The 24,983-nt window shown below is 36.1% G+C and overlaps 1 protein-coding gene across 1 annotated transcript in view; it reads left to right on the top strand.

Annotated features, from left to right (window-relative positions):
• The window catches only part of LOC150098142 (snRNA-activating protein complex subunit 3-like), a 131,353-nt gene that overhangs the window by 32,735 nt on the left and 73,635 nt on the right, over positions 1-24,983 (top strand). The window contains exon 4 of the mRNA XM_090406543.1: positions 13,517-13,675. Coding sequence (XP_090262669.1) covers positions 13,517-13,675 — 159 coding nt within the window. The remainder of the gene's footprint in view (positions 1-13,516; positions 13,676-24,983) is intronic.

Below are 24,983 nucleotides of genomic sequence, written 5' to 3'. Positions count from 1 at the left end.
ATTATATTTATAAAATAACAAAAAATTTCAATAAAAATATTTAGAAACCCAATTTCATCTTTCACGGTTTTTATTAACTCAAACCTTCAATTTCATTACATTAACATTAACTTCAAGCCTGTCTTTAGTGAGACTGATGAGAAGCATTCCCCCATAACAGAGTTTTAATAGATGAAATTCTTCACTTATTTTTTTAGTTGCTTGTGGGAGGGGTCAGATTCACTTTGCTTATTTTTGAAGGAGAGAAAAGTTAGGGAAAACATTCTGGCTCTCCTGGAGCCATCAGCATGAAGGGAAAAAACAACCGATGACAATATCAGATGTCAAGTTGACATGCAATATCAGTCAAACATATACCTATCTTATTATTCTGTAATGCAAAGTTTTCTATTCAAATCCATAAACTTTTTAGGTATGCTAGTTTTGTGTTTGTTTGAAACAGATTAACTGACATTACTTATCCTTTTTTGTAGGGAAATTATAACTATGTTCACCAATTCAAAAAATAAATTTAATCACTAAAGTTTACTTTTAAGAATAGAAATCGTTTAAATGTTTCAAAATCCCAAGACATGCAGTGTTTTGTACTCTGAGTACAATTTCTATACCTGTGTGTCATGTTCTCATAGAATGTTTTGTTCTCTTCTCCCAAGTGTTTCTGCTAATCTTTGTTATGTCTATCTGCATACCACTTCAGCAGTTTCTTACCAAGAAGCAATAATATTTCCTCTTTTAGTTTAATCACTTTTATGGATCTTTCTGCGTGCTTTGCAACTCCCTACTAATGATTATATATTTCACAGTTGACCATGATTTACATATCTTTCTACATTGAGTATCTTGATTGTAATGCACAACGTTTATTGCACTTCTTTTTTGTTTTGGTGCTGCGTTTTATGATATAATCCTATTGTATTTCATGAGACCAAACAAAAAAAAAAAAAAAACTGAAGATTCGTTCTTTTTCTCTTACTAATTGATCAAAAAATCAGGAAACTAAGTGAGTTTCCTGACATTGAATGAGTCTAAAGAGAGGTATGATAAGTTTTGTGAGTATAATAGTTTTAGTCTCCCGTGATGAGTCTCTGGACTTTATGATACCGTATAATGATAACAATAATAATATATTAAACAGTGATAAATCTGTAACTCACATTCACTACACCTTGAAGATGAATTGTTATGAATAAGCTGCAACATGGAAACTGCTTATGTTAAAAAAGGACATGTTTCTGCTTGTAAGAGTATTATTAATTGCATCACATATCTCATAAATAATTATATCAATTGTATTATGTGTACCCATCATCCTAAAATTCTTGACATGTTCCTTTGGGTGTTCAGGATATTGTGATAGTACTACATGAAAAAATTACATCATTGAATTTGGAGGAAAATGACAATTTTCCTCCAAATGAATCTATTATCTGTCAAGACCTCAATATTATCAGATTTTATATTTCTCTCTTTTAAGGCAGTTTTTACTGTATCAATCCATCTACATCTTGCTGTTTTTCTTACTATCCTGGCAAAGAAACTTGGTTTGCTAATGTTCCTCTCCCATTTTGTATAAGTGACCATACCATCAAAGATTAGATCTGCTAACATATTCCTGAATGCTGACAGTGTTGAGTTCTTTCCTAATATGCTTGTTTTTCATATGATACTGCCATTATGTGCAATTCAGTATGAAAATATTTTAGCAACAAAAATAAAACATTTGTTAGTCTACTATATCTTATTTGCTCACACTCTGTAGTCTAACAAATTTATTTGTTTTTCGACTGCGCTAGTTAGACTAAGTTAACCCTGTTAACTTTAATCTTTACTACAAAACAGGTGTGGCTTGATTTTAATCACTTAATCTAAGATAGATACTCAATCACATGAAGGTTCTAATTTTTGGGGATAGTGCACTGACAAAATCAGTCCAATGTGTTGTTCACAAATCATTTAATTAAATCAAGTATTCTTATTATACTGCTTGATCCACATTAGCATATTTACACAATGAATCACAATTCATATTTACTTACAGATGTCTCTAAATTAGGTTTTAGTTCTCCTATGCTTCCACTCTTAAAGCCTAAATACAGTTTAGTACATCTTACCTGTTATACTTATACAATTTGAATATAAAGCATACCTTGAGTGAGCTTAACTCATTAACTTATACTATCTCATACAGTACTTTTCTTACCCTCATAATATAAGCTTACACAATTTTGTTGTAAGTATTTGCATCATTACACTAGACTACGAACAGAGACGCACTAGATGTGAATCGTTCAAAATTATCACATATCTAAGTACTTACAATGAGTTGCAGTCTTTACAGTCTTCTCACTCAACACAGTCCATTACACAAATCTTTTGTCCACACAGTAGTGCTCTCCTTTTCTTTCTTCATGCTGGCTCATTCTTGATCTCCCATTGAATTTCTTCTTTGTCTGAGTTGATAATTCTGTACCCTCTTGAACCCTTAATTCATTAAGGGTTCAAGACATGGTAGTAACAGCCACACGACGAGTGGTTCCTGTGCTGACAAAGATTCTTCTCCATGGAATCTTTGTCAGCACAGGAACTGTGCTGACAAATGGACATGGACAACTTTCTTCTAGTGAGCCGTTCTGGCGATCAACAGCAGACGTCTCGTGGTGGCAGACCCTGGGAATGGACTGGACCTTTGGACATAAGACCTTTTTCGATGACTTACAGTGGACTTCATGTAGCAGTGCACCCAGGTAAGATAAGGTAGAATCCCAAGACATATTATGCTTCTTTTGATGATCAACAGTAGACTCAGGTAAGAGAAGGCTGAGAAACCTAAGATGAAGTCCTTCCCAACACTGGAGCTTATAAAGGCCTTGACTTTGCATATATTCATGCGCGTGTCTCTCAAAACTTCCATATATGATCATGGATCGACATCTGAACATGATGACATCACACTTCATGTGTCTTTTGAAATTGCCACATATGGACATGGATTTATATTGTTACATAGTGATGTCATGCCACAAGCATCAGTTCTTAGCCCATTGTTGTTCAGTCTATGCATTAATGAAATTGGAAAGGATTTGGCAGGAGACATACAACTATTTGCTTGTGGCATGATGATTACTCTGCTCTATCTTTGCATGTAATCAAGAATGCAGCTGATATGCAGTACTTGCAGAATGATTTGAATAGGCCAGTATTGCAGGCAGGTGAAAATGGCTTTCAATTAAATGTAAGTAAATGTAAGTCATGCATTTTGGTGTGATTAGATATCTATTGTCATGTTATATTGGTGGGATCATGGTAGAAGGAACTGATCAGCAAATGTAACTCAGAGGATAATTGCAATGCCAAACTGACTTGACATATAAAGATAAGAAAGTCATTTTGTTTCTTTACAAGGGACTATTGTGCACAGCTCTGGTCTGCTGGTTTGCATGGTGATTCCGATACAGTGGAGAGAGTGTAAAGGGAAGTGTTAAAACTGATATTGGGATTGTGAAAAAACTGTTTATGAAGACATTGAGAATTTGTGGACTGTAGACACTAGCAAACAGAAGAAAGAGGGTGATATGATTGAGATACATCATATCGCCCACAGTAGGACATCCTTGGAAATGGAAAATGAATGTCGTCAAAAAGGGGGGGTGAGAGCTTGATTTTTCTCTCTCATAAGGTGAAGCATAATTTAAATGGATTGCCATTGGAGTTGTGAGTGCAGGCAGTGTGAATGAATTCACGAATGGGTATGACAACTGGTGTATGTAATATGTGTCCTTTTTTTTTATGAGACCCTAACTCCCTGGACGTCTGTCTTAATAATCAAGTTTAAGTTACCTAATCTTGAATATCCTCTTTTTTAACCTTCTGTGACTTAAGATTTTTCTCCTCACTATGTGTCTTTACTGCTCCTCCAATTCTGAAAATCATTCTGACCTCTTAGGCTTCTTATCCTTGAAGCTTGATTGCTGCAATCTGACAGTGAAGTCATCTTCCTTGGTCCACAGCTCCAATGTCCACAGCTCCAACTTGTTCTCATTTCCAATTCCAGTGACCAAGCTGGGATGATAAACTGAGGTATATGATGTAACTAGTGACCTAAAGCAAATTTCATCTACCAAGTAGAATACCTGACAGTCTTCTCCACTCACCCAATACTATATTTTTTCTTAATCAGTTCTCCTCTCAACACTGTTGATAATCATAATCTTTCATCTCTAGGTTTCATCTCTAGTGGAACACCCTTCCATGAGCCATTCACAACCTTGTATCCATTAGCACTATAATCCAGAATGGAAGATCTCAAACTTTTACTCCTCCTCATTGTTTCTTTTTCTTCTCCAGGTACAGATACACACTATGACCATGTTACAGCAATTATCTATGTTAGCCTGTGGGCCTTCATTCTCCACTCTGTTTAGAATTTACTCCCAATATCCAAGCCATGGTTTATTATTTGACCTCCATGGAGTCACAAGACTCATCATGGGAGTGTCATGGATATGCTAACCACTCTCCAGCCAAAAGGCTGCGAGTTCGAATCCCACCATGGGCATGGATGTTTGTGATTGTCTTTGGAAATACTAGTAGTGGTGGTCAGTGGTAGATGGTGTTGGTGTAGTTGCGGTCAGTTAGTGATTGAATGGCGGAGACAGAGTATAGAGCAGGTGCCCTCCCTCGATACGTATTAGTACTACCCCGTGGGTAAAGAGGCACCTTTGTTCAAAGTTATATTTCAGAATTTGCAAATTAAAATGAAATTATTTTCAATAAATTTTTATTTATTTACTATATAAATACAAGATATACATATGTGTCAAAGCAAAGTGACTAATTGGTTGTTGAGTTTACTGTTCATTTTTTATTGCCTTGCTGTTTATTTTAAGTTGTGCAATCTATGTAGTAAAGTTTTACTTCATGAATAATAGCATTGTCTAAAATTCTACTATTATTTATCGTCTTGAAATGGTGCCCCTCCTGATCAGGCACCTTTGTGTGGGGCACAACCTGCACTGGTGGCCCTCTCTCTCTCTCTCTTGAACATGGAAAGCAACACCTTCTTCTATGTGCCTACCTGAACATTCATTGTCAATGATTTAACTGTCTGATTTAACTAACTATGTAGTAAAGTTTTACTTCATGAATAATAGCATTGTCTGAAATTCTACTATTATTTATCGTCTTGAAATGGTGCCCCTCCTGATCAGGCACCTTTGTGTGGGGCACAACCTGCACTGGTGGCCCTCTCTCTCTCTCTCTTGAACATGGAAAGCAACACCTTCTTCTATGTGCCTACCTGAACATTCGTTGTCAATGATTTAACTGTCTGCTCATCCTGAATCTCCCCACTGTTTAAGTGGAAAACCGATGACAAGTTATTTGGGAGTGATCATTTCCCTGTGATATCCACTTTTTTGTATGGATTACTACCATCTACATTGTGGATGTCATAATGGAAAATCGGGCATGCTGAATGGCTTGTCTTCTCTTCCTTAGCAAAATTCAATTCTGCGACAGTCAGCTCATTTCCTGTGAGTGATGCAGTGAAGTCGGGGATAAAATTTGGAAAATGCAAGGCAGATATGCCACCTGCCCACTTTTGATCATCAAATGTGATGGGTACAGTTGCCAACCCAAGAGCTGACACTTTAGGGGAAATTTTTGCAAAAACATCAGTAGAATCTTCTTATCCTCCAGAGTTCTTTGCCCAAAAATGTAAACAGAAAAATAACAAATTTTGTTCTCTTTGAGTGGTATACAAGCTATTACAACAGACTATTCACAAAAGAAATGACAGCTACTTTGCTTAAATGTCCATCTGATGTTGGGCAAGATATTATCTATTATGAGATAATCAGGCATTTGTTGCCATCTGCCATGGATCAACTGATGTATCTGTTCAACAGAATTTTCCTTGAGAATGTGTTTCTCAATACCTTTCCATAGCCAAGGAAAGATCTAAAATCCCCAATAAACTATTCAATTACTCCGACTAGCTGCTTGTGTAAGATTCTGGAAAAAATAGTTAGATCTTGTCTTTTGACAAGAGTTAACTATTTTTTCCAGAAAAAGCATACAATCTTGCTAGGAGATTTGGAATATTGAAAGACTTACATGACTTTGGTCTCAGAGAGAACTACCCTCTTTTTATTAAGAACATTTTATCTAACCAAATCCTTCAGGTCTGAGTGTGGTGATCCACTCTTTCCAAACTATATCCAACAAGAGGGCACAGGGCTATATGAGAGGTATTGTCTGTTACTAAGATTGCCACCAATTGGTGATAGCGATCACATGGTCTTGATCTTGGAGTTGGCTAAATATGTGGAATTACAGAGCTGGTAAGTACAAAAAAACGCATGACTACTTAGAGCAGGGGTTCTCAACCTGGTTGTGGTTGCAGACATATTCAAGATTGGGAAGACAGTGGTGGGCAACAATATTTTTTCATATGAAAATTTATACTTGCTTATGTCAAATGATAACAGTTAACGAATTAATCAACTATGAAGTAGGATAAATACACATATAACATTATTATACAACTAAATTAAACCATCGCATAATAAGCAAAAGCATTTCTCTTTACTCTAGATAAAACAGTCTTTTTCCCAATCGTTGTTGAATTTATAGATTCATTATTTTTTTTATTTGGAGTACTCATTTTGGGGCAGAATTTTTAAACACAAGAACGCAATGTATGGTCAAAGCATGCCAATAACACCAATGAAGTAGTGACACATCCCTGAAGCGCACAGTTACCAGTGGACTAAATACATAAAGCATACGCACAAAATTGGCACTGGTAATATTCACACTCAAAGACAGAGGACTACAAAATGTTTGTAATATAACATGAATGTTAACATTTTTTAGCATTTCAATAAATATTATTATTAGCGACTTATATTTTCCAGTTAACTTTCTTTTTCTCCTTATAACACCAATGAAGTGGTGACACATCCCTCAAGTGCACGGTTGCCAGTGGACTAAATACATAAAGCATATGCACAAAATTGGCACTGGTAATACTCACACACTCAAAGACAGAGGAATACAAAATGTTTGTAATAGAACATGAATGTTAACATTTTTTACCATTTCAGTAAATATTATTATTAGTGACTTATATTTTCCAGTTAAATTTTTTTCCCCTTATTTAATAATTTGGAGTACTCATTTTAGGGCAGAATTTTTAAACACAAGAACACAATGTATGGTCAAAGCATGCCAATAACACCAATGAAGTGGTGACACATCTCTCAAGCTCACGGTTGCCAGTGGACTAAATACAGAAAGCATACGCACAAAATTTGCACTGGTAATACTCACACTCAAAGAAAGAGGAATACAAAATGTTTGTAATATAACATGATTGTTAACATTTTTTAGCATTTCAATAAATATTATTATTAGCGACTTATATTTTCCAGTTAACTTTTTTTTTTCTCCTTATAACACCAATGAAGTGGTAACACATCCCTCAAGTGCACAGTTGCCAGTGGACTAAATACATAAAGCATATGCACAAAATTGGCACTGGTAATACTCACACACGCTCAAAGAAAGAGGAATACAAAATGTTTGTAATTTAACATGAATGTTAACATTTTTTACCATTTCAATAAATATTATCATTAGTGACTCATATTTTCCAGTTAAATTTTTTTTTTTCCCTTATTCAATAATTGATAGTGGGTGCATTTGCACTTGTGGGCATAGGGTTGAGAACCACTGACTTAGAGCAATGCCATAGCACGAGAAACTACAAGAATTGGATGTTGATAGTGTTAGAGTTCAGTAGATGAACAGCATCAATAAGTAGGAGCTACAAAAAAAAAAAAAAAAAAAAAAGGTTTTGGAGAGAAATTAAAGAGAAAGGTGATCAGCTGGCACATGATCAGTACAAAGCACAGGCAAGAAGGGTGATGAGTATGGTAAAGAAGGCAAAATGAGAGCATGAAAGGAAATTAGCAGTGTAGGCCAAAGGTAATTCAAAGGAGTTCTTTTAGTATGTGGCAAGTAAAAGGAAGAATGATTATAGAAGAATAATTTTGATGAATGCCTGTGGTAGAGAGGTAACTGAAGCAGACAAAACTTCACAAGTGTATATCATCCAGGTGGAGATATTGCAGTAACAAGAAAAGCAAGGGCTGATGTGGAAATAGTGATAGACAAACAGGAAGTGCATAGGATATTACAGAACCTTGATATGAATACAGCTATGGGATTAGATGATATATCAGCTTGAGTATTATGAGAAGGTGCTAGAAATTGGCAGTTTCCTTGATCACATTGTTTAATTAAAGTCCCCACTCTGGGTTGGTCCCAAGGGATGAAAAGAGGAGAAAAAAAATCGGGTGTGGCTGTGTCGGAACACAGCCGGGGGGGGGGGGTACGTGAATACATCACGTCAGCTGATTATATTTATATGTGTTGGGAAGTGTAAATAAATGAAGTTTTTCGATTATAATTTTATTTATCATAGGTCTATAGTGAGAGAAGTAAGATACAAACAGTAGACAAGATACATCCAAGTTTCTGGTGAAAGTGCAAATCACTACAAGTGTTACCTAGCATGGTCGCAGTAGTCTGAATGTAAGTGAGATTAAACTCGCATTCCATAAAGTCCTGCATTGATCGGTTTTGTGACACATTGAAGTCACTGGTGATGATGATGAGCATATGCAGGTCTGGCTTGATACTGAGGATTATTTTCTTTATGCTTTTCGAGTATTGCAGCAGGAATTGATAGATACAACATTGCCAATGAAGCGTTTGGATGAATGTACACAGCTCCGAGGACAAATTTAGATACACCGTTGATCATTATGTCGTCCAGGCATATATCTCCCACTGATGGTTCTTCGACTCTAAGCTTACGACTGACATCAATGGTTATGATATGTTGACAATCGGTGAAGCTGTTGAGGTTCCTATATATGGCGACTCCACCGGCAGTGTGTTTGGACAATGATGATGAATTTGATGGTTGATTGCGTCGCTTTTCTCTGGCTGCATTCTTACATGCTTTAAGTTCAAAACCAGATGCATTCACAGGTGTGGCATCATCCATCCAGGTTTCACTGATGACCAAGTAGTCAGATCTGTTCATAATGGACTCAGTTTCGATATCTTCAGCGTGCTCCACCAAAGTCTGTGTTGATTGCCAAGACAAGTAAGACTCCCTGCCGTTGTTGTAATCATCATCTATGTTTCATATCTGGACCTTCTCTGTGATCACAGCAGTCAACGATCATCGACCACAGAAACTGTCAACTTGCTTAACCAGCGTTGGCAAGTGGTATTTCTTCATTCTCTTGTATTCGTCGCATATCTCCCTGACAGTGGATGCTGAATTTCCATAACCGTGATAAAATTTTTAATTGTCTCTCTCTTTAGTCAAATACAGCCCGTCAATAGAAGTGACTCTGCTCAGTGCAACGTACACCAGTTGATTTTGTTGAGACTTGTCGTACTGAAAGACGACTCGATTGAAAATGTCTCCTTGCAATTTGTGAATCGTTATGGCACAAGCGTGCTCGCCGACTTCCACTGCTCTCTTCCATTGTCACCGATCTTCCGAAATCCACATCCATTTCGTTCAATCCATCTTCTGAAGTGGTGGCATAGTCATTTACATCATTTACATCTGTGGGTTCATGCGGTGCCACCTAGGTGCTGACGCCGTCAGCTGCATGCTGCGCCACTTCTAATTTCTTTTGCTCCCGATACTTCCTTATTCATTTCAACCCAGACATTGGGATATTATTGGAAAGCTGACGAGCTGCTCTTTCCCGTCATATGTGTTCGGTATATTTCTTGCTGGCTTTCGCGGGTATAGACAGACATCGTGAAATTTCTAAAAATTTTTCAACTTTAATCCACATTTTCTTCACCAACACGTTATTGAAATTTAAGAATTATACGTTGAATTGATAGATCTCGATGAGAGCTGTTGATTGACACTAAAACAAGCTTTGTACCACAACAGAGTGTGAAGTTGCACTGAGTGGAAGTTTCCAAGGCTTGGCAGATCGTACACAAAATGGCGGAGCTCCCACTGCCTTCCATGGAGTGCAGCACACTATCTGAAGGTCACTGACGAATCTTTATTCTCTCAGCTATTGAATGATATAAGTTTGGTTTGGCTACCTTTAATACTTTAGAAATTATTAAGCAAACCTTATCGAATGATTTCGTTACACTCAACTTTCATCCCATACATCCTAGTACTGTTCTGAATTTAAAGACGTATTCACATCCAAATAGTTTCATTGCATAAAAGGAGGCTTCAAGACTGAGGAAGCAAATTATTAATCAGTCATGAAGCCTGATTAAGGTTAAGGGAAAAATCCAGGAATGGGTAGATAGGAATTGTATACTATATTGGAGGGGGAAACAACATGATTTTGTGGAGGATAAGTCATGTTTCAGTAAGCTTACCATTTATAATACAGTGAGCTAAGTTGGATAAAGGCTACGCTGTGATAATGCTGGACTTTTTGATAGGACACTACATGTAATTCTGATCAATAAATTGAAGGGAAAGGATATGAAGTTGGTAATGTGGATAGAGGTAGGGTGAACTAATGTTTAGAGGTAGGTTGGAGAGATACTAGGCAATCATTTATTCAGAAGCAGAGTTCAGTAAAAGGCAATAGTCAATACAGATGATGTTAAAATTTTTTGCAGCATGGTTTAAATAGACTGGCAGTATGGGCAAAGAAAAACAGATGTTAGTTTAATGTAGCAAAGTGTAAGGTTATGAATTTTGGAGCAAAAAGATCACTAGTTCTTCACCATATTGATGGAACTTCCAGAAATTGATGAATCAAGGGATTTGGGAGTTGAAGTTTAGAGAGCATATTGCAAAAGAAGCTCTCTAAACTTCAACTCCCTATCCACAACACTCCCAAATAACCTGCTTATTTCCGCTCATTGGATTACTTGATTACTAAAGAACCTCCTAATGAGCAGAAATAAGCAGGTTATTATACTTCTTTATAAGGTCTTGTTAAGACCCCATCTGAACTACTGTGCACAGATAATTTGTATCCAGAGGTGAGTGACCAAGATGGTGGCAAGCCTATGGATTGCTTCTTATGAGGATAGTTAGAAGATTTGTGGATTACAGAAATTAGTTGAGAGGTAGCAAAGGGGATATATGATTGAGATATACAAATTACTTTAAGGTTTTTACAGACTGATACAAAGGAAATATTTCAGAACAGTTCATTTCTGGAAATTGAGCAGGATCGTAGTTAGTGAGGATGAGATTTTTTTGCTTGGAGAGTGGCAAACGAGTGGAGTAGATTTCCAGAATCTGTTGTGGATGCCATGTTGGTGAATGAGCTCAAAGCAGAGTACGATAGATATGTGTGAATATCGGATAGTGTTTGGCATAATGTTTAGGGCATCCCTTGTTGAGTCTATAGACTCCATGGAGTTGTGCATGTAATAATAATAAGGGTTTACTTTTAAGTTATGCTTTTTATAATGAAGGTTAACTCAATAAGTGAACAACTTCCCCTAGCTGCCCAGCCATCTATGTGGATGGCTACCAATTTCTGTCATTCTTGCAATATTGAGGGGCATAGAAAGTCAGCTTCAGCAAGCCTGTTTGCTGGCATGGTTGGCTGAGTGGTTAATATACTTGCTCTTTGACCAGCAGACTGCAAGGTTCAAATCCCTTCATGGGATGTTTCTGATTGTCTTTAGGTAGAAGATGAATTTCATTGCTCAGTGTGAGACCTTCCCCGCCCTGCTTATTGGAGGCCTGAAGTGGCTTGAAAAAGTTTTCCATGTTTGTCTCTAGAGCAGGGTTTCTGGACTCCAGAGAAGAATGAAAATACTTTGATAGTTTTCTTTACCAGGAGAAAGCCTTTGATATTTTTGACTGCAACCAAATGTTTCAAATCTTAAAAACAAAGATAGATAGGAGAAATAAGGGGCTCATATTCAATCTCTATAAGCACCAAGAAGTCCAAATAGAAACAGCAAAACTAAAACACAAGGATATGTAAAGGTGTAAGAAGGGTGCTCTCTTTCTTCAATACTGTTTAATCTCTACATTAAAGAAGCAATAAATAAATTACAAGAACTAATAGAAACAAGAATAAGGTAAATGGAATTTAAATTAACTGGCTACGATTTGCCGATGATGTAATAGTTATTGCTGATAATGAGGACAAATTGAAATCTACCCTTACAGAGGTAGAAGAAATTGTCACACAGTATGGCCTAAATATTAATTATAAGAAAAATAATCACAAACAAGACACCAAAACATTAGAGGTATTTGAACCTTGGTGCTGGGGAAGGATGATGAGAATTAGTTGGATAGAAAGAAAGACTAATGAAGTTCTAAACATGGTTCATGAAGAGCAGTCATTAATGAACCACATAAATCAGAGAAGTAAAGCCTAATTGAACACTACCTGAGGCATGGAGGACTGCTTACAGAAATGATGGAGGGCACTCTGGAAAGAAAGAAGCCAAGAGATAGATAGACCAAAATTTTCCTACATAAATATCAATAATTACTGGAATTAATAACTATGGCAAAATAAAGAAGGAAGGCACAGGATGGGAAGTTATGACATACTGCTACCACTAACCAATCTTCAGAATGATGCACCTAAGAAGAAGAGATCCTGTTAAAAAAAAAAAAAAAAAAACCTCTGGAATGCATATACTCATTCAGTATCCACAGTCAGGAATGCTGTTAGAATTGCTTAAGTTGCTGCACATTAGTATTAAACAGCACTTTACCAAAGTATTCTTCAGTTACTCATAATGAATTAGCCTTTGGTTTGCAGATATATGGTCCCACAAGAAGATAAGGTGTTTCAAGAGATCATTTATAGCTGTTGTAGAAAAGTACACTGCTTCCTTATAGTTTATTGAATTTTAATTCCCTGAAATGTTTGAAAGCTAGATTCAAGGATGGTGAATGCTCTTCTAGTTGATTTTCAAAATATGACACTACACTGCGAAAACAGTCACATTGTAATGACGTATATCTATGAGCAAATTTTTTCTGTGCTCCCTTCTTTTTCATATGAAACTGAGGATTTCTGGAAATGGAAATATAACATCAGTCAAGTATCTTCATTGTTTATTGAGTATTAGTGTATTACCTTTTGAAAGTACAAAGTACAAAATATGTTGCAAATATAAAATCACACGTGTGTTAGTTGTAGTTGCTTATGGTTATTTTTGATATGTTTTAAGTAATAAAACTTAGACTAAGAGTTTTGTTTTATCCTTATATGTATGCATTTTATGGTTAGTTTTCTACACAAATTCCCCTCCCCCTTTCCTCCAATTTTTGGACATGGGTTACATGGGTTTCTAATCAGTTTTTACTCGAAATCTGAATATCTGTTCCCAGAATAGTTGAGTGCCACTACAGTGATTCTTAAGTAAACTGTTATAGACAACCTGATTAAAAAATTAGAAATAATATTCCTCTACTTTTATTTATATATTTTTCCTTCTTGTGAAATGTTAGCTTGCAGGTTTGCCATCTCAGCAAGTTAAAAACCAAGGAAGTAAAGCTCAATTCCCTGTGTCACATCCAGAAATATATCTTACAGTACAGATATATCACCCAGAGAGACAAGTATCAAGTTTGATGAAGAAGTTTCCAACTAAGTCACCAGAATTAGCAGTAAGTTCAGTAGATAAATTCATATATTACTTTTTTCTGGCAATTTTTTTTAAACTGAACAAGGCTCAATAAAGAGCTTATTTGTTAAATTATGTTAAAATTGATTGTGACATAAAGCATAAAATTGATTGTGACATAATGCTTCCTGGAGCTAAGATATTGTGTCTTCTGTTGACCATAATGTTTTATTGCTGTAATGATAGCTGTTACAAACACCAAAATGTTTAATATTTTGTGTTTATATTTAATGTTTAATAGTGACATGCTTGTTAGACATACTATATTTTTTGAATACTGGCTTCACACATGTAATCAAAAAGTAATATAATTTATTACTCCTATATACTTTGCTTGATATATCATGAGCTTCTTTCATGGAGAAGACAAAAATGTAACAACATTTAAATTCTGAATAGTCATAGATAATGGCATGTGCCTTGATTGCAACTGTCTAGTAGGAGGGAACACTATTAGAGTTTAGAGACATGGGAATAGATGTATAATTAATTAATTAATGTAAAAATAATAAATAAAAATATAAAGTTAACAACCATCACTTCCCAAAACTTGGAAATTGGCATACAGTCTGTATGCCTATTAAGATTAGGACGGTGGTGTAGGACTTCACATGATTCAAAAAATAGACAATCAGATTTGAACCTACTGTTGTGTAGCATCTTGGTATGGTTCCAGTGAACTCTAGTGTCAATGACATGAGAAGCAAGCCCTGAACCTTCAGAATCCAAAAATCTTATATAATCTTGATGTTCTTTGATTCTAATAGTAGCAGAAAGGCCAGTCTGTCCAAAGTAGTAAAGATGACAAGAACAAGGTATATGATAAACATCAGTCAAGTATAGAGGCAAGAATGAATCTTTGATAGATGGTAAGAAAGATAATTTCTGGTCTGGTTTTTTGAAGGTGGTGTACAAATTATATCTGTGAAGGGTCCTTGCTATTCGTTCAGCTGTTCCTTGAAGATAGAATATGCTGATCCTTTTAGCATCAGATTGCAATCTGGAAGAGGAATGATATTTTCTGTATCAGGGTCTCGCTGTATCCATTAAGTAATAGAGTAACTTAATTTATTTAATTCTTTTAATAGAAGAGACTCAGGAGAACAAATTATGCATGCTCGGTGTACAAGGGTTTTGATAATACCTTTTTATTTTTTTGTGAAGGATGATGATATGAAGATGCATGGATATATCAGCCTGGATATCTTCCTGTAAACAAAAATTTCAATACTACCAGCAGGGTTACGATGCATTAAAGTATCCAAAAAGTAAGATTGTTGTTAGATTCTTGTTCAATAGTGAACTTGATGCAAGCATATAAGGAGTTAATTTTATCCAGAAACTGGAGTAGTTCTGTTTTAGAGTGAGACCAAATTGTAGCAATGTCATCGATAAAACATAACAAAATGCAAGAATGAGGAGAAATGGAGAAATCCAATCCACTAAATGCTCCATAAAATAATCAGCCAAATCAGGTGATATAGGACTACTCATTGTAGTACCTTTTGCTCTGCTGAAAAAATTTATTACACCAAGTAAAATAGCTAGCATTAATAGTAAACTTGAATAAATTGACAATGTCAAAAGAGAAATCTATTTCTAAAAGCTTCTTGAAGTTATATATTTGTAAACAAGGAATTATGCAGTCAGTTTTGGTTTAACAGGTGTTATGTAAAGGTGTGTGATATTTCATAGTAAATTGTATCTGAGAGATACTGTGACCTGATGTCAGTACAGTATTGGTTAAGTTTTTTTTTTTTTTATTATTATTATTATTTACCATTGAAGATGGCTGGAAAAATATATTGATTGGATAATCCATCAGATTCAGCGATTTTCTTAAGTCCGATGATGAGAATGATAGTTGAATGCCAAAGTGATATTTGATAAATTGTATCTGAGAGGTACCGGGAATTCTGATGTCAGTATAGTATTGGTTTAGTGGTTGTTGTTTTTTTTTATCGCATTTCAGCACATACTAGTAATGAATGTATCTCACAGATACACACGAGCTGCGCTGAAATTTTTTCAACGGCGACTTCCGCAGGGTTAATGAAACAGTGAATCGGCATAATTGTGTTTACTCGGCTCTAGAAAATCCAGCTGGTCATGTGGACTAGGCAGACAATTTACCAGGGCTCAATATCTGGTGTGGATTGTCATCTAGGGGGGTGCTTAATGGTCAAAGTTGTATAACTGAGAGGAGACCTCCACATAGCTTTTAAAGGATTGCGGAGAACCAACCAGGGCTTCTGACCTAATGTCCAGTTCTCACCTTCTCGTGATGCACCCTGTTGGGTGTCTGCCTCGATACTGAACGGATGAGAATGGGCTGGCAATTTGGGATTTAGCCGAACAAATTGTATTCTTATTGGCTTAAACCAAAATACAAAATGATGGTGCAACATGACAAAATTTCATGCCGGCTGGGGCATTGCCCGATTAAACAAGGTCCCCGTTGTTTTCGTCAGGAAACAGCAAAAAGTCAGCTACTGGAACAAATCTGAAAACACACCCCAACTCAACATCACCAGAGTTAAAGATCTGTACTATCAACATAAGAAGCCTGAATGGCAAAGAAATTGAGCTAGCTGAGGAATTAGATAACTACCAGATCGACATAATAGGGATGACTGAAACAAAAAAGAGAAAAACTGGTGAGATCTTTCTGAGTAATAAATACAAAATGTTATATTCAGGCAATGACAATCAAGGAAAAGCAGGAGTAGCCATAGTATTCAACACTAAATAGGAGGCTAATCTTCTTGAATTGCAGGCAGTCTCAAGTAGAGTGATGTGGGCAAATATCAGAATGGGGAACTGGACAATGAGAATTATTCATCCCTATGGTCCCACAGAAGGTTCTACTCAAGTAGAAGTGGAGGAATTTTTTGAGGATTTAGAGAAATCAACTGACACAATGAAAAAGTTGGTCCTTGTTGGGGATCTAAATAGCAGAGTAGGCAATGATTGTCAGACACAAAAGTATTTTGGGAAAATTTGGAGAAAAGAGGAAAGCTAATAATCTGCATCACAATGCATATCTAGTAATTTGGTTAGCAGCAGCGACACAACCTCGAAAGCTAAACAAATGAACAACACTAATTGTGCGCTCACGTTCCCCATCAGCACCCTGCGCATGCGCTTTGGAACAAAACAATGTAAGAACGATTCTTTGCCACATCTAATATTTGAAAAACATGTGGGTATATAGTGATGTAAAAGCACCAAATAAAATTACCAACATCGAGATTATCGAATAGTGATAGAATTAAAATATCTAATACGCATTAGATTCAAATTGTCAATTTAATTTTTTTTTCTCGTGAAAATCAAAACCCACAGGCTGGCCGTGCTTTGGACAGCCCTGATTTAATGTATTGACTTACGTCCTGCCAGATGGAACGGAACCCTGACGTAAGTTGGGGGATGACTGTATTTATGTCCCCTATTATTATCAGGTATTTTGAGATGCCTTCTTCCATCTGTAGAAAGCCATCTGTTTAATTCATCTAGAAATTTTGTGGTGCTTAAATTGGGTGGTCTGTACATTGTGTTTAATATCAAGAGTTGTATTATTTGATATTTTTAATTTCAATGCATATATTTTCTGCAAATTCTACTTTATAGTTTATTTCTATTACTTCTAATTTATTTTGGCTAAATATTATTATATCACAGCCTCGTTTAGTTTGCAGCATTTGTATGTATATATATATATATATATATATATATATATATATATAAAAACAATGGCTACTCTCTAAAAAATATTAACAACCAATTATCCCGCCGTCAACGTAGCAATGTAGAGACACAGGACGACTCCAAAGATATCGTCTTGCCATATATCAGCACACTATCCAAAAAGCTGAGTAGAATTCTAAAGAAGTTTAACATAAAAACGTGCTTCTCGACTCTGCCAAAAATAAGATCACGCTTCAACAACTATAAACAACCTTACAACCTTCTACAATTCCCAGGTGTATACAAGGTCACTTGTGAATGCGGAAAGCCTTACTATGGGCAGACAGAGAAATCCATCTTACTACGTCTCGAAGAGCACCAGCACGACAATGCTTATAAAAAAACCAGAGCAACTGCTCTGTCAGGCCATGTCTTGCTTTCAATAAACACGAACAACGAAAGCCACCAACATGAAATAAATTGGACACCAACTTCAAACCTATACATCTGCCATGATGAGGTAGAACGCCGCATTGTCGAGTCAAAAGAAATCACCTTGGACCCTTTTCATTTGAATAATAATCTTAGCTATAATTTGCCTGACTCTTTCAACTCTACTATTAGATACTGGAGATCGTGTGATTCCACACACGCACAGGTGTACAACAATAGAACTTTAACTCGAACTGTAGTTCAAGCTCATAATAACTGTAATTTACAGTCGAATATTATGGCTTTATAATTGTATAGCTTTAGAGTGTGTCAATGTTAATTTAAGTGTCTTTTAATATCTTTCTATGTTCTTATCGCCTGATGAAGTCATTCTTGACGAAACATGTTGCGTTTTTTCAAATAAATGTCATTGTGTTATAATTCTCGGGTTTTAAGTCAGTTAATTTAGAAAAATGAATATATATATATATATTCTTGATCTTCTACTCGGTTATAATGATACATTATAAAGAATAAATTTTAATGATAATGATACAACTAGTTTCAGCCTTTTACAGCCTTCTTCAGGTATTCACTTAAGGTAGAACACAGTAATAAGAAATTGAAGTTACAAAAACTGAGAATTACAGGCAAAAAATGCAATACATAATTGACACAAAAAAAATTGTATTTTTCAAGTTGTTCTAACTAACATGCTATTGTTTATTGTATGCGCGTTTGCGGGTTCTCGTGAGCACCAATATTGAACAACTGCAGTATGGCTATCAGGGATGTTATAACTCAAATTGATGTTCAGGATTAAGGAGGATTTCTCTGGACTCCACGATTTTCCTTTCAAACTCATCACTACAGCGGAAAATGTTTTCGGATTTATCCCAGCAAACTGAGTGACTCTGTAGATAGTCACAGAGGGTTATTAGAGAAAAGAACATGACTGGATAGCGCAGATACATGTGATCTTTTATAGGAGATGTCTCTCTTATGCTCCTCAATACGCAGTTCAACTGATTTGTTAGTCTGTCCAAAATAAGGAATATTACGATCGCACCATAACATGTAAACACCTGGATATTTGAACAGCAATTTGAGTTATAACATCCCTGATAGCCATACTGCAGTTGTTCAATACTGGCGCTCACGAGAACCTGCAAGCACGCATACAACAAACAATAGCATGTTAGTTAGAACAACTTGAAAAATACAACATTTTTGTGTCAATTATGTATTGCATTTTTTGCCTGTAATTCTCAGTTTTTGTAACTTCTGTTCTACCTTTAGTGAATACCTGAAGAAGGCTGTAAAAGGCTGAAACTAGTTGGGTCATTTAAAATTTATTCTTTATAATATAATAACTATAATTATAATAATTACATTAATTATACATAATCCACTACACTACATAATTCCACATTATTTATTAAACAACCTTTCATATGATATAAAACATTTGGCATACCATGTAGCCCTAAAGATCTCATCATCTCATCTTCTTTATACCCTCTTTTACCTTGTGGTGTCGAGGGTCCATTGATCATCGGACCTCAATCCGTTTACAGGATAAGGTGGTCAGTCCTATGCCCCAGTATATCCTATGGCCTGTAGTGTTAAGTATTCAAGGCCATTTTGCCTGTTTTGCGGGATGAAAAACCCCAGAATAAACTGAGGAAAAAACCCTGCTGTCCACGCCCAAGACTGGCTAACTTGGCTATGGCTGAGGAAGATCCTTCAGCTCCTCACGTCACCGACGGGAATCGAACCTAGGACACTCCTTCCCCAGGCATATGGTTGCGAAGCGCATAGCCACTAGGCTAACTGCGCGGACAGCCCTAAAGATGGTTTTGTATAATAATAATAATTATTATTATGATTAATATTATTATTATATGGTATCTCCATGGAGTTTGAACTCATTGTGAGAGACTTGAACTAACTAACTATTATACACACAAAACCTATTACATCTCTCCTTAAACTCATTCAATGTCAGGAAACTCGCAACTAATTCTGACAATCCATTCCACTCATTCACCACTCTCCATGCAAAAAATCTGTTCTGCACATCACCAGCTTTGTCACTCATCTCTGAATCCTCTCTGCCACTTCCTGGTCACCAGGAAACCCAGGTGCTCCGTTGTCAAGATGTATCTGAATCATGGCCTTATAAAGAGGGATAATAACTTCCCTATCTTTACTTGTTAGCATGTTTTTCAACATCCAAGTAATCCTTTGAGCTATTTTAGGGGCCATCACTGCTCTCCATGCAAAAAATCTGTTCTGCACATCCCTACTAACCATACTCTTACACAGATTTCACAATGGCTGCTAGTTCTCTGGCTATTTGTCATGTATTGAAAAATTTCTTTTGATCAGTTTTATAAAGCCCCTTTAATATCTTCAAAGTTTCTATCATATCCCCCCTTGTTTCTGCCTGTTAACTAAATTTTGTAATCCACAAACCTTCAGCCTATCCTCACAGGGAGCATTTCACAAAGCTGTCACCAGTTTAGTCGCTTATCTCTGAATCTTCTCTAAAACCTCCTGGTCACTAGACAACCTAGGTGACCAAATCTGTGCTCGGTAGTCATGATGTGGCCGAATTACGGCATCATTATCCTTCTTTATAAGGCCATTGCTCTGAACATGGCCATTTTAAGGCCATGTTCAGAAGGCATAGTTTTGCAGTATGTCCTCTCTGAACTTCAACTCTCTATCATCCATTATTCTCGAAGTTCCTAGCCATTTCCTGCAATCCAGTACGAACAACATTATCCTTTTCCTGTAATGCCAATTTATTTAAATCATCCTGCAAGATATCTACATCACCTTTTATTAACTATTACTCTCCTAGTTTTGCATCATGAGCAAACAACTGAATATCCCCTCTTAAATTTTTTCCTGTATCATTGATATACAAATTAAAGAGTAGTGGCCCTAGTACAGAAACCTGAGACATTCTGTTAGTCATCTTCATTCTTCTAGATTCCACTCCACCATATGTTACTCTCTTGTGTCTCTCTGTCTCCCTGTCCATTCTAATAGCTTCATATCAATTCCCATTTGCTCCAATTTTTGTAATAGTTTTCCATGTTGTATTCTGTCATAGGCCTCTGCAAAGTCCAGCAATATCATGGTGTAGCCATTTCCTTTATCCAATTATAAAATGCGAATAAATTACTAAAATAGGACCTACCCTTTACAAAGCCATGCCACCCACTATTGAGTATTGCATCTCTATCCACCCACTGTTGAATTTTGCCTGTAACCAACTTTTCCAATACTTGAACAACCACTCCTGATATATTAAGTGGTCTATAGTTTGCTAGCTCTGTCTTGGTGGCACCTTTATGCAATAACTTACGTTGTTTTCATTCCCCTGGAACTGTGCCAAAGTTGAGACCTCGATTAAACATTTTCATCACGAGGCAATGCCAATTTTCTTGCATATTCATGCAGTACATGATCTGACATGCCATCCAGACCCACTACTGTGTTCACTTTCATATTTTTCTATATGCTAAACACCTCCTGTTCATCTATCTCAATGTTGATATGATCTCTGTAACATCAGCAACTGTAAAACCACCTGGATAATACACTTTTGCAAAATGATCACTCAGCAACTCAACTATTTATTTTGCCTCTGTCACTTCCTACCATGAGCATTGTTTAAAGTCATCCTACCATAGAAATTTTTCCTCTTACTTGTTACATAATGAAAAAACTTTTGGGTTTACTTTTGCCTGCTTAGCTAATAATGTCGTATAAACTTGCTATTTTCATATTCCATTGAAAATTCAATATAGTAATCACACTATATTAATGAAATGTTTACATCTATTACAGTCGTTTATTGTTGTTTTGATTTCAATGACACCTTCAAACATCTTCGTATAACCTCAATATTGGCTTTGGAATGATGGAGTATAATTGATATTAACTGTGTTTACTGATATCATTACTATTATATATAATCATTAATATTCTGTATGATGATAATAAATCTCTATTATTGTCATTATTGATTATAATATTGCTATTCAGGAATACCTGCAGTGTTTTAAGATTCCTTGACAGTGATGGAGAGGTGGATGCATATATATACACTCAGGTCTCTTTTTATGCGGATTTGAAGTTATGCGGTGCATAACTTCAAGATACCAGACCTTTCGACACTTCTGTGCATGTCAACAGAAGGAGAATCCATTCTGATAATAGGATAATCCAGCATTTCCCAAACTTTTTCTACAACTGAACACTTCACCTGAAATTTTCATGGAACACCTTGGTTATTTTGTAATGTATTAATTAATAATTAATTGTTAATTTAGCTGATTTTTATTATTAATTAATAATTAAACATCAATTAAACATAAACATCATTAAATTAATTTGTGCTGATTTTCATTGACATGTCCCATTCTGATCACTGAAAATTTATAATATTATAAGTACTTATGAGTGAATGCAGACTTTTCTCCTGTGTGCTGATAGTTTTCCCCTCCTTTTGTTCATTTTCATCAACCTTTTTTATGCGATTAAGGTTTATTTTAATTCATTGTGGATGTGTTAGAAAATTATGGAACATATCCCTAATTTTTCAACGTAAGTTAGGCCTTATTTGTGCACTTTTTTATATGTGGTTTTCTGTGGAACGTATCTACCACATAAAAAGAGACCCGACTGTGTGTGTATATATATATATAGTTTAAAGAAAAAGTCTAGAAAGCTTCAGTTTGGTGTAGTAAAGTTAAGAAATAAATAATTTTATAAATCAATTATTATTTCATAAACAAAATTAAATTTGAAACTAACAGTACTTTTGAATATCTTCTTTTTATTTTAGCTGTTGCAAAGAAAAGCTATTCTCCTCAGCAGCCCTTTTGTATAAACAACTGGTTTCCTACATTCCCTATAATTAACATTGCCTATAATTATATTTGCCTTTCACTGAAGTAAGCAGATGATTTCATTATTATTACGGGCAACACCAAGGAGTCCTTAGACTTATCGAGGGAGTCCCTAAACATCATGTCAAGAACTGTCCAACATTTGTACAGTATCTATCATACTTTGCTTTGAACTCATTCAGTCACATCACTCACAACAGACTCTGGCAATCTATTCCACCCATTCACTACTCTCCAAGCAAAAAAAAAATCTAGTTCTAACACTCTTGCTAACTACACTTTTACTCAGTTTCCATGGATGGCCCCTAGTTCTCCCGTCACCACATCTGTTCTCAAAACTTTTTTCTGAATTAATCTAAAAACCTTTCAGTAATTTGTATTTCTCAATCATGTCACCTCTTTTCTGCCTATTAAGCAGTTTTTGTAACCCACAAAACTTCAACCTGTTCTTGTAAGGTTCATTCCATAGACCTGCTACCATCTTGGTCGCTCACCTCTGAATCCTCTCCGTCTCCTCATCATCACCAAGAAATCTTGGTGCCCAGATCGCACTCAGTAGTCAAGATGAGGTCTTATCAAGGCTTGATAAAGAGGAACAATAACCTGCTTTCTGCTTATCAAAGTATTTTTCAGTAACCAAGCGATCTGATGAGCTGCTTTAGCCCTTTTGCTCTCTGTCCACTAACACTTCCAAGTCTCTGGCATCTTCAATTTCCTGGAGTAGTTCCAACAATGTGGTATACAGTAGGTAATTTTTTTGCCCCAAAATGCATAAACTTACACTTTGCCACATTAAACTGACATCCATTCTTCTTTGTCCAGTTTGCCAATCTCTCCAAATCATCTTCCAAAATTTTGACATAATCTGTATTAATTTTTGCTCTACCCAACCTTACATCATTAGCAAATAACTGAACAGTTCCTCTCAAATCCTTTCCTATATTGTTAATGAATAAATTAAATAGTAGCAGTCCAAGAACAGAATGCAGCATGCCTATAACTAGTGGCTCTACTCCTGAATGAACTACTCTCTGATATCTCTCCATCAGTTACACTCCTATCCAATCCCTATATCCATCCCCATGTGCTGCAGTTTATTGATTAGAATTCCATGTGATCAAAGGCCTTTGCAAAGTCCAGCAGTATCACTATAAATCCATTACCTTTATCCAACTCAGTTATCACTGCATTATAAATGTGAGCGAGTTACTGAGGCATGACCTACCCTTCACAAAATCATGCTGTCCCCCCCCCACACACACACACAGTATCCCATTTGCATCTATCTATTCCTGTATTTTGCTCTTGACCAACTTTTCCAATACTTTGACAACAACTCCTGATATGCTGATTAGTCGGTAATTTGCTACATTAGTCTTGGGGCCTCCTTTATGCAGTGGAACTATTTTCACCTCTTTCCATCTCCTCGGAACTAACCCAGAGCTGAGACTTAGATTAAACATGGTCAAGGATACTGACAATTCCCTCACCACTTCATGTAAAAGTTGACCATCCAATTCCACAGCTGTATTCACATTAAGGTTCTGTAATATGCTATGCATCTCCATTTCATTTACCTCCGTTTCTCTATAAGCCTTTGGCTCTCTCATTCTTGCAATATCACCACCTGGATGATATACTCTTGCAAAGTGTTAACTTAGTAATTCTACTATTTTGACTGATTCAGTTACCTCTCTGCCATCGGCATTCATTAAAATCATTCTGCCATATATGTTCTTTCTTTTACTTGAAGTATATTGAAAGAATTGTTTGGGATTCTCTTTTTAGCCTGCATTGCTAACTTCCTTTCATCTGCTTTTGCCTTTCTTACTACACTAGTTAACCTTCTGGCCTGTGCCTTATACTGTTCATGTGCTTGCAGGTCACTTTTCTCCTTATATTCCCTCCACAATTGTTTCTTTTTTACCGCTCCAGCTGAATGATGATATTCATCCATTTAACTTCCACTTAATTTTACTCTCCTGACTCTAGGTATGCAGTCTGCCATTACCTCCCTCAAACACTCCTTTACCACTTACCATGCACTATCAACATGGAGTTTTGCATGCCATGGCACTGATCCAAGCAATCTCCTATGCTTGTCATACTTACTAGCTCTGTAATTCCACATGCACCTCATCTTAATTGAAAATTCCACACATTTAGCCACCACCCATCAAGACCATATGATCATTCTCGCCAATTGGTGGCAGTATCATCATGTTTGTTATAGACAAATTCTCA

This window comes from Typopeltis vanoorti, chromosome 16 (genome assembly GCF_054136105.1).
Source record: "Typopeltis vanoorti isolate ZY-2024b chromosome 16, IOZ_Tvanoo_1.0, whole genome shotgun sequence".
NCBI lineage: Eukaryota > Metazoa > Arthropoda > Arachnida > Uropygi > Thelyphonidae > Typopeltis > Typopeltis vanoorti.
The sequence above is the reverse complement of the archived record's forward strand: the minus strand, read 5'-3'. Positions and strand labels throughout refer to the sequence as shown.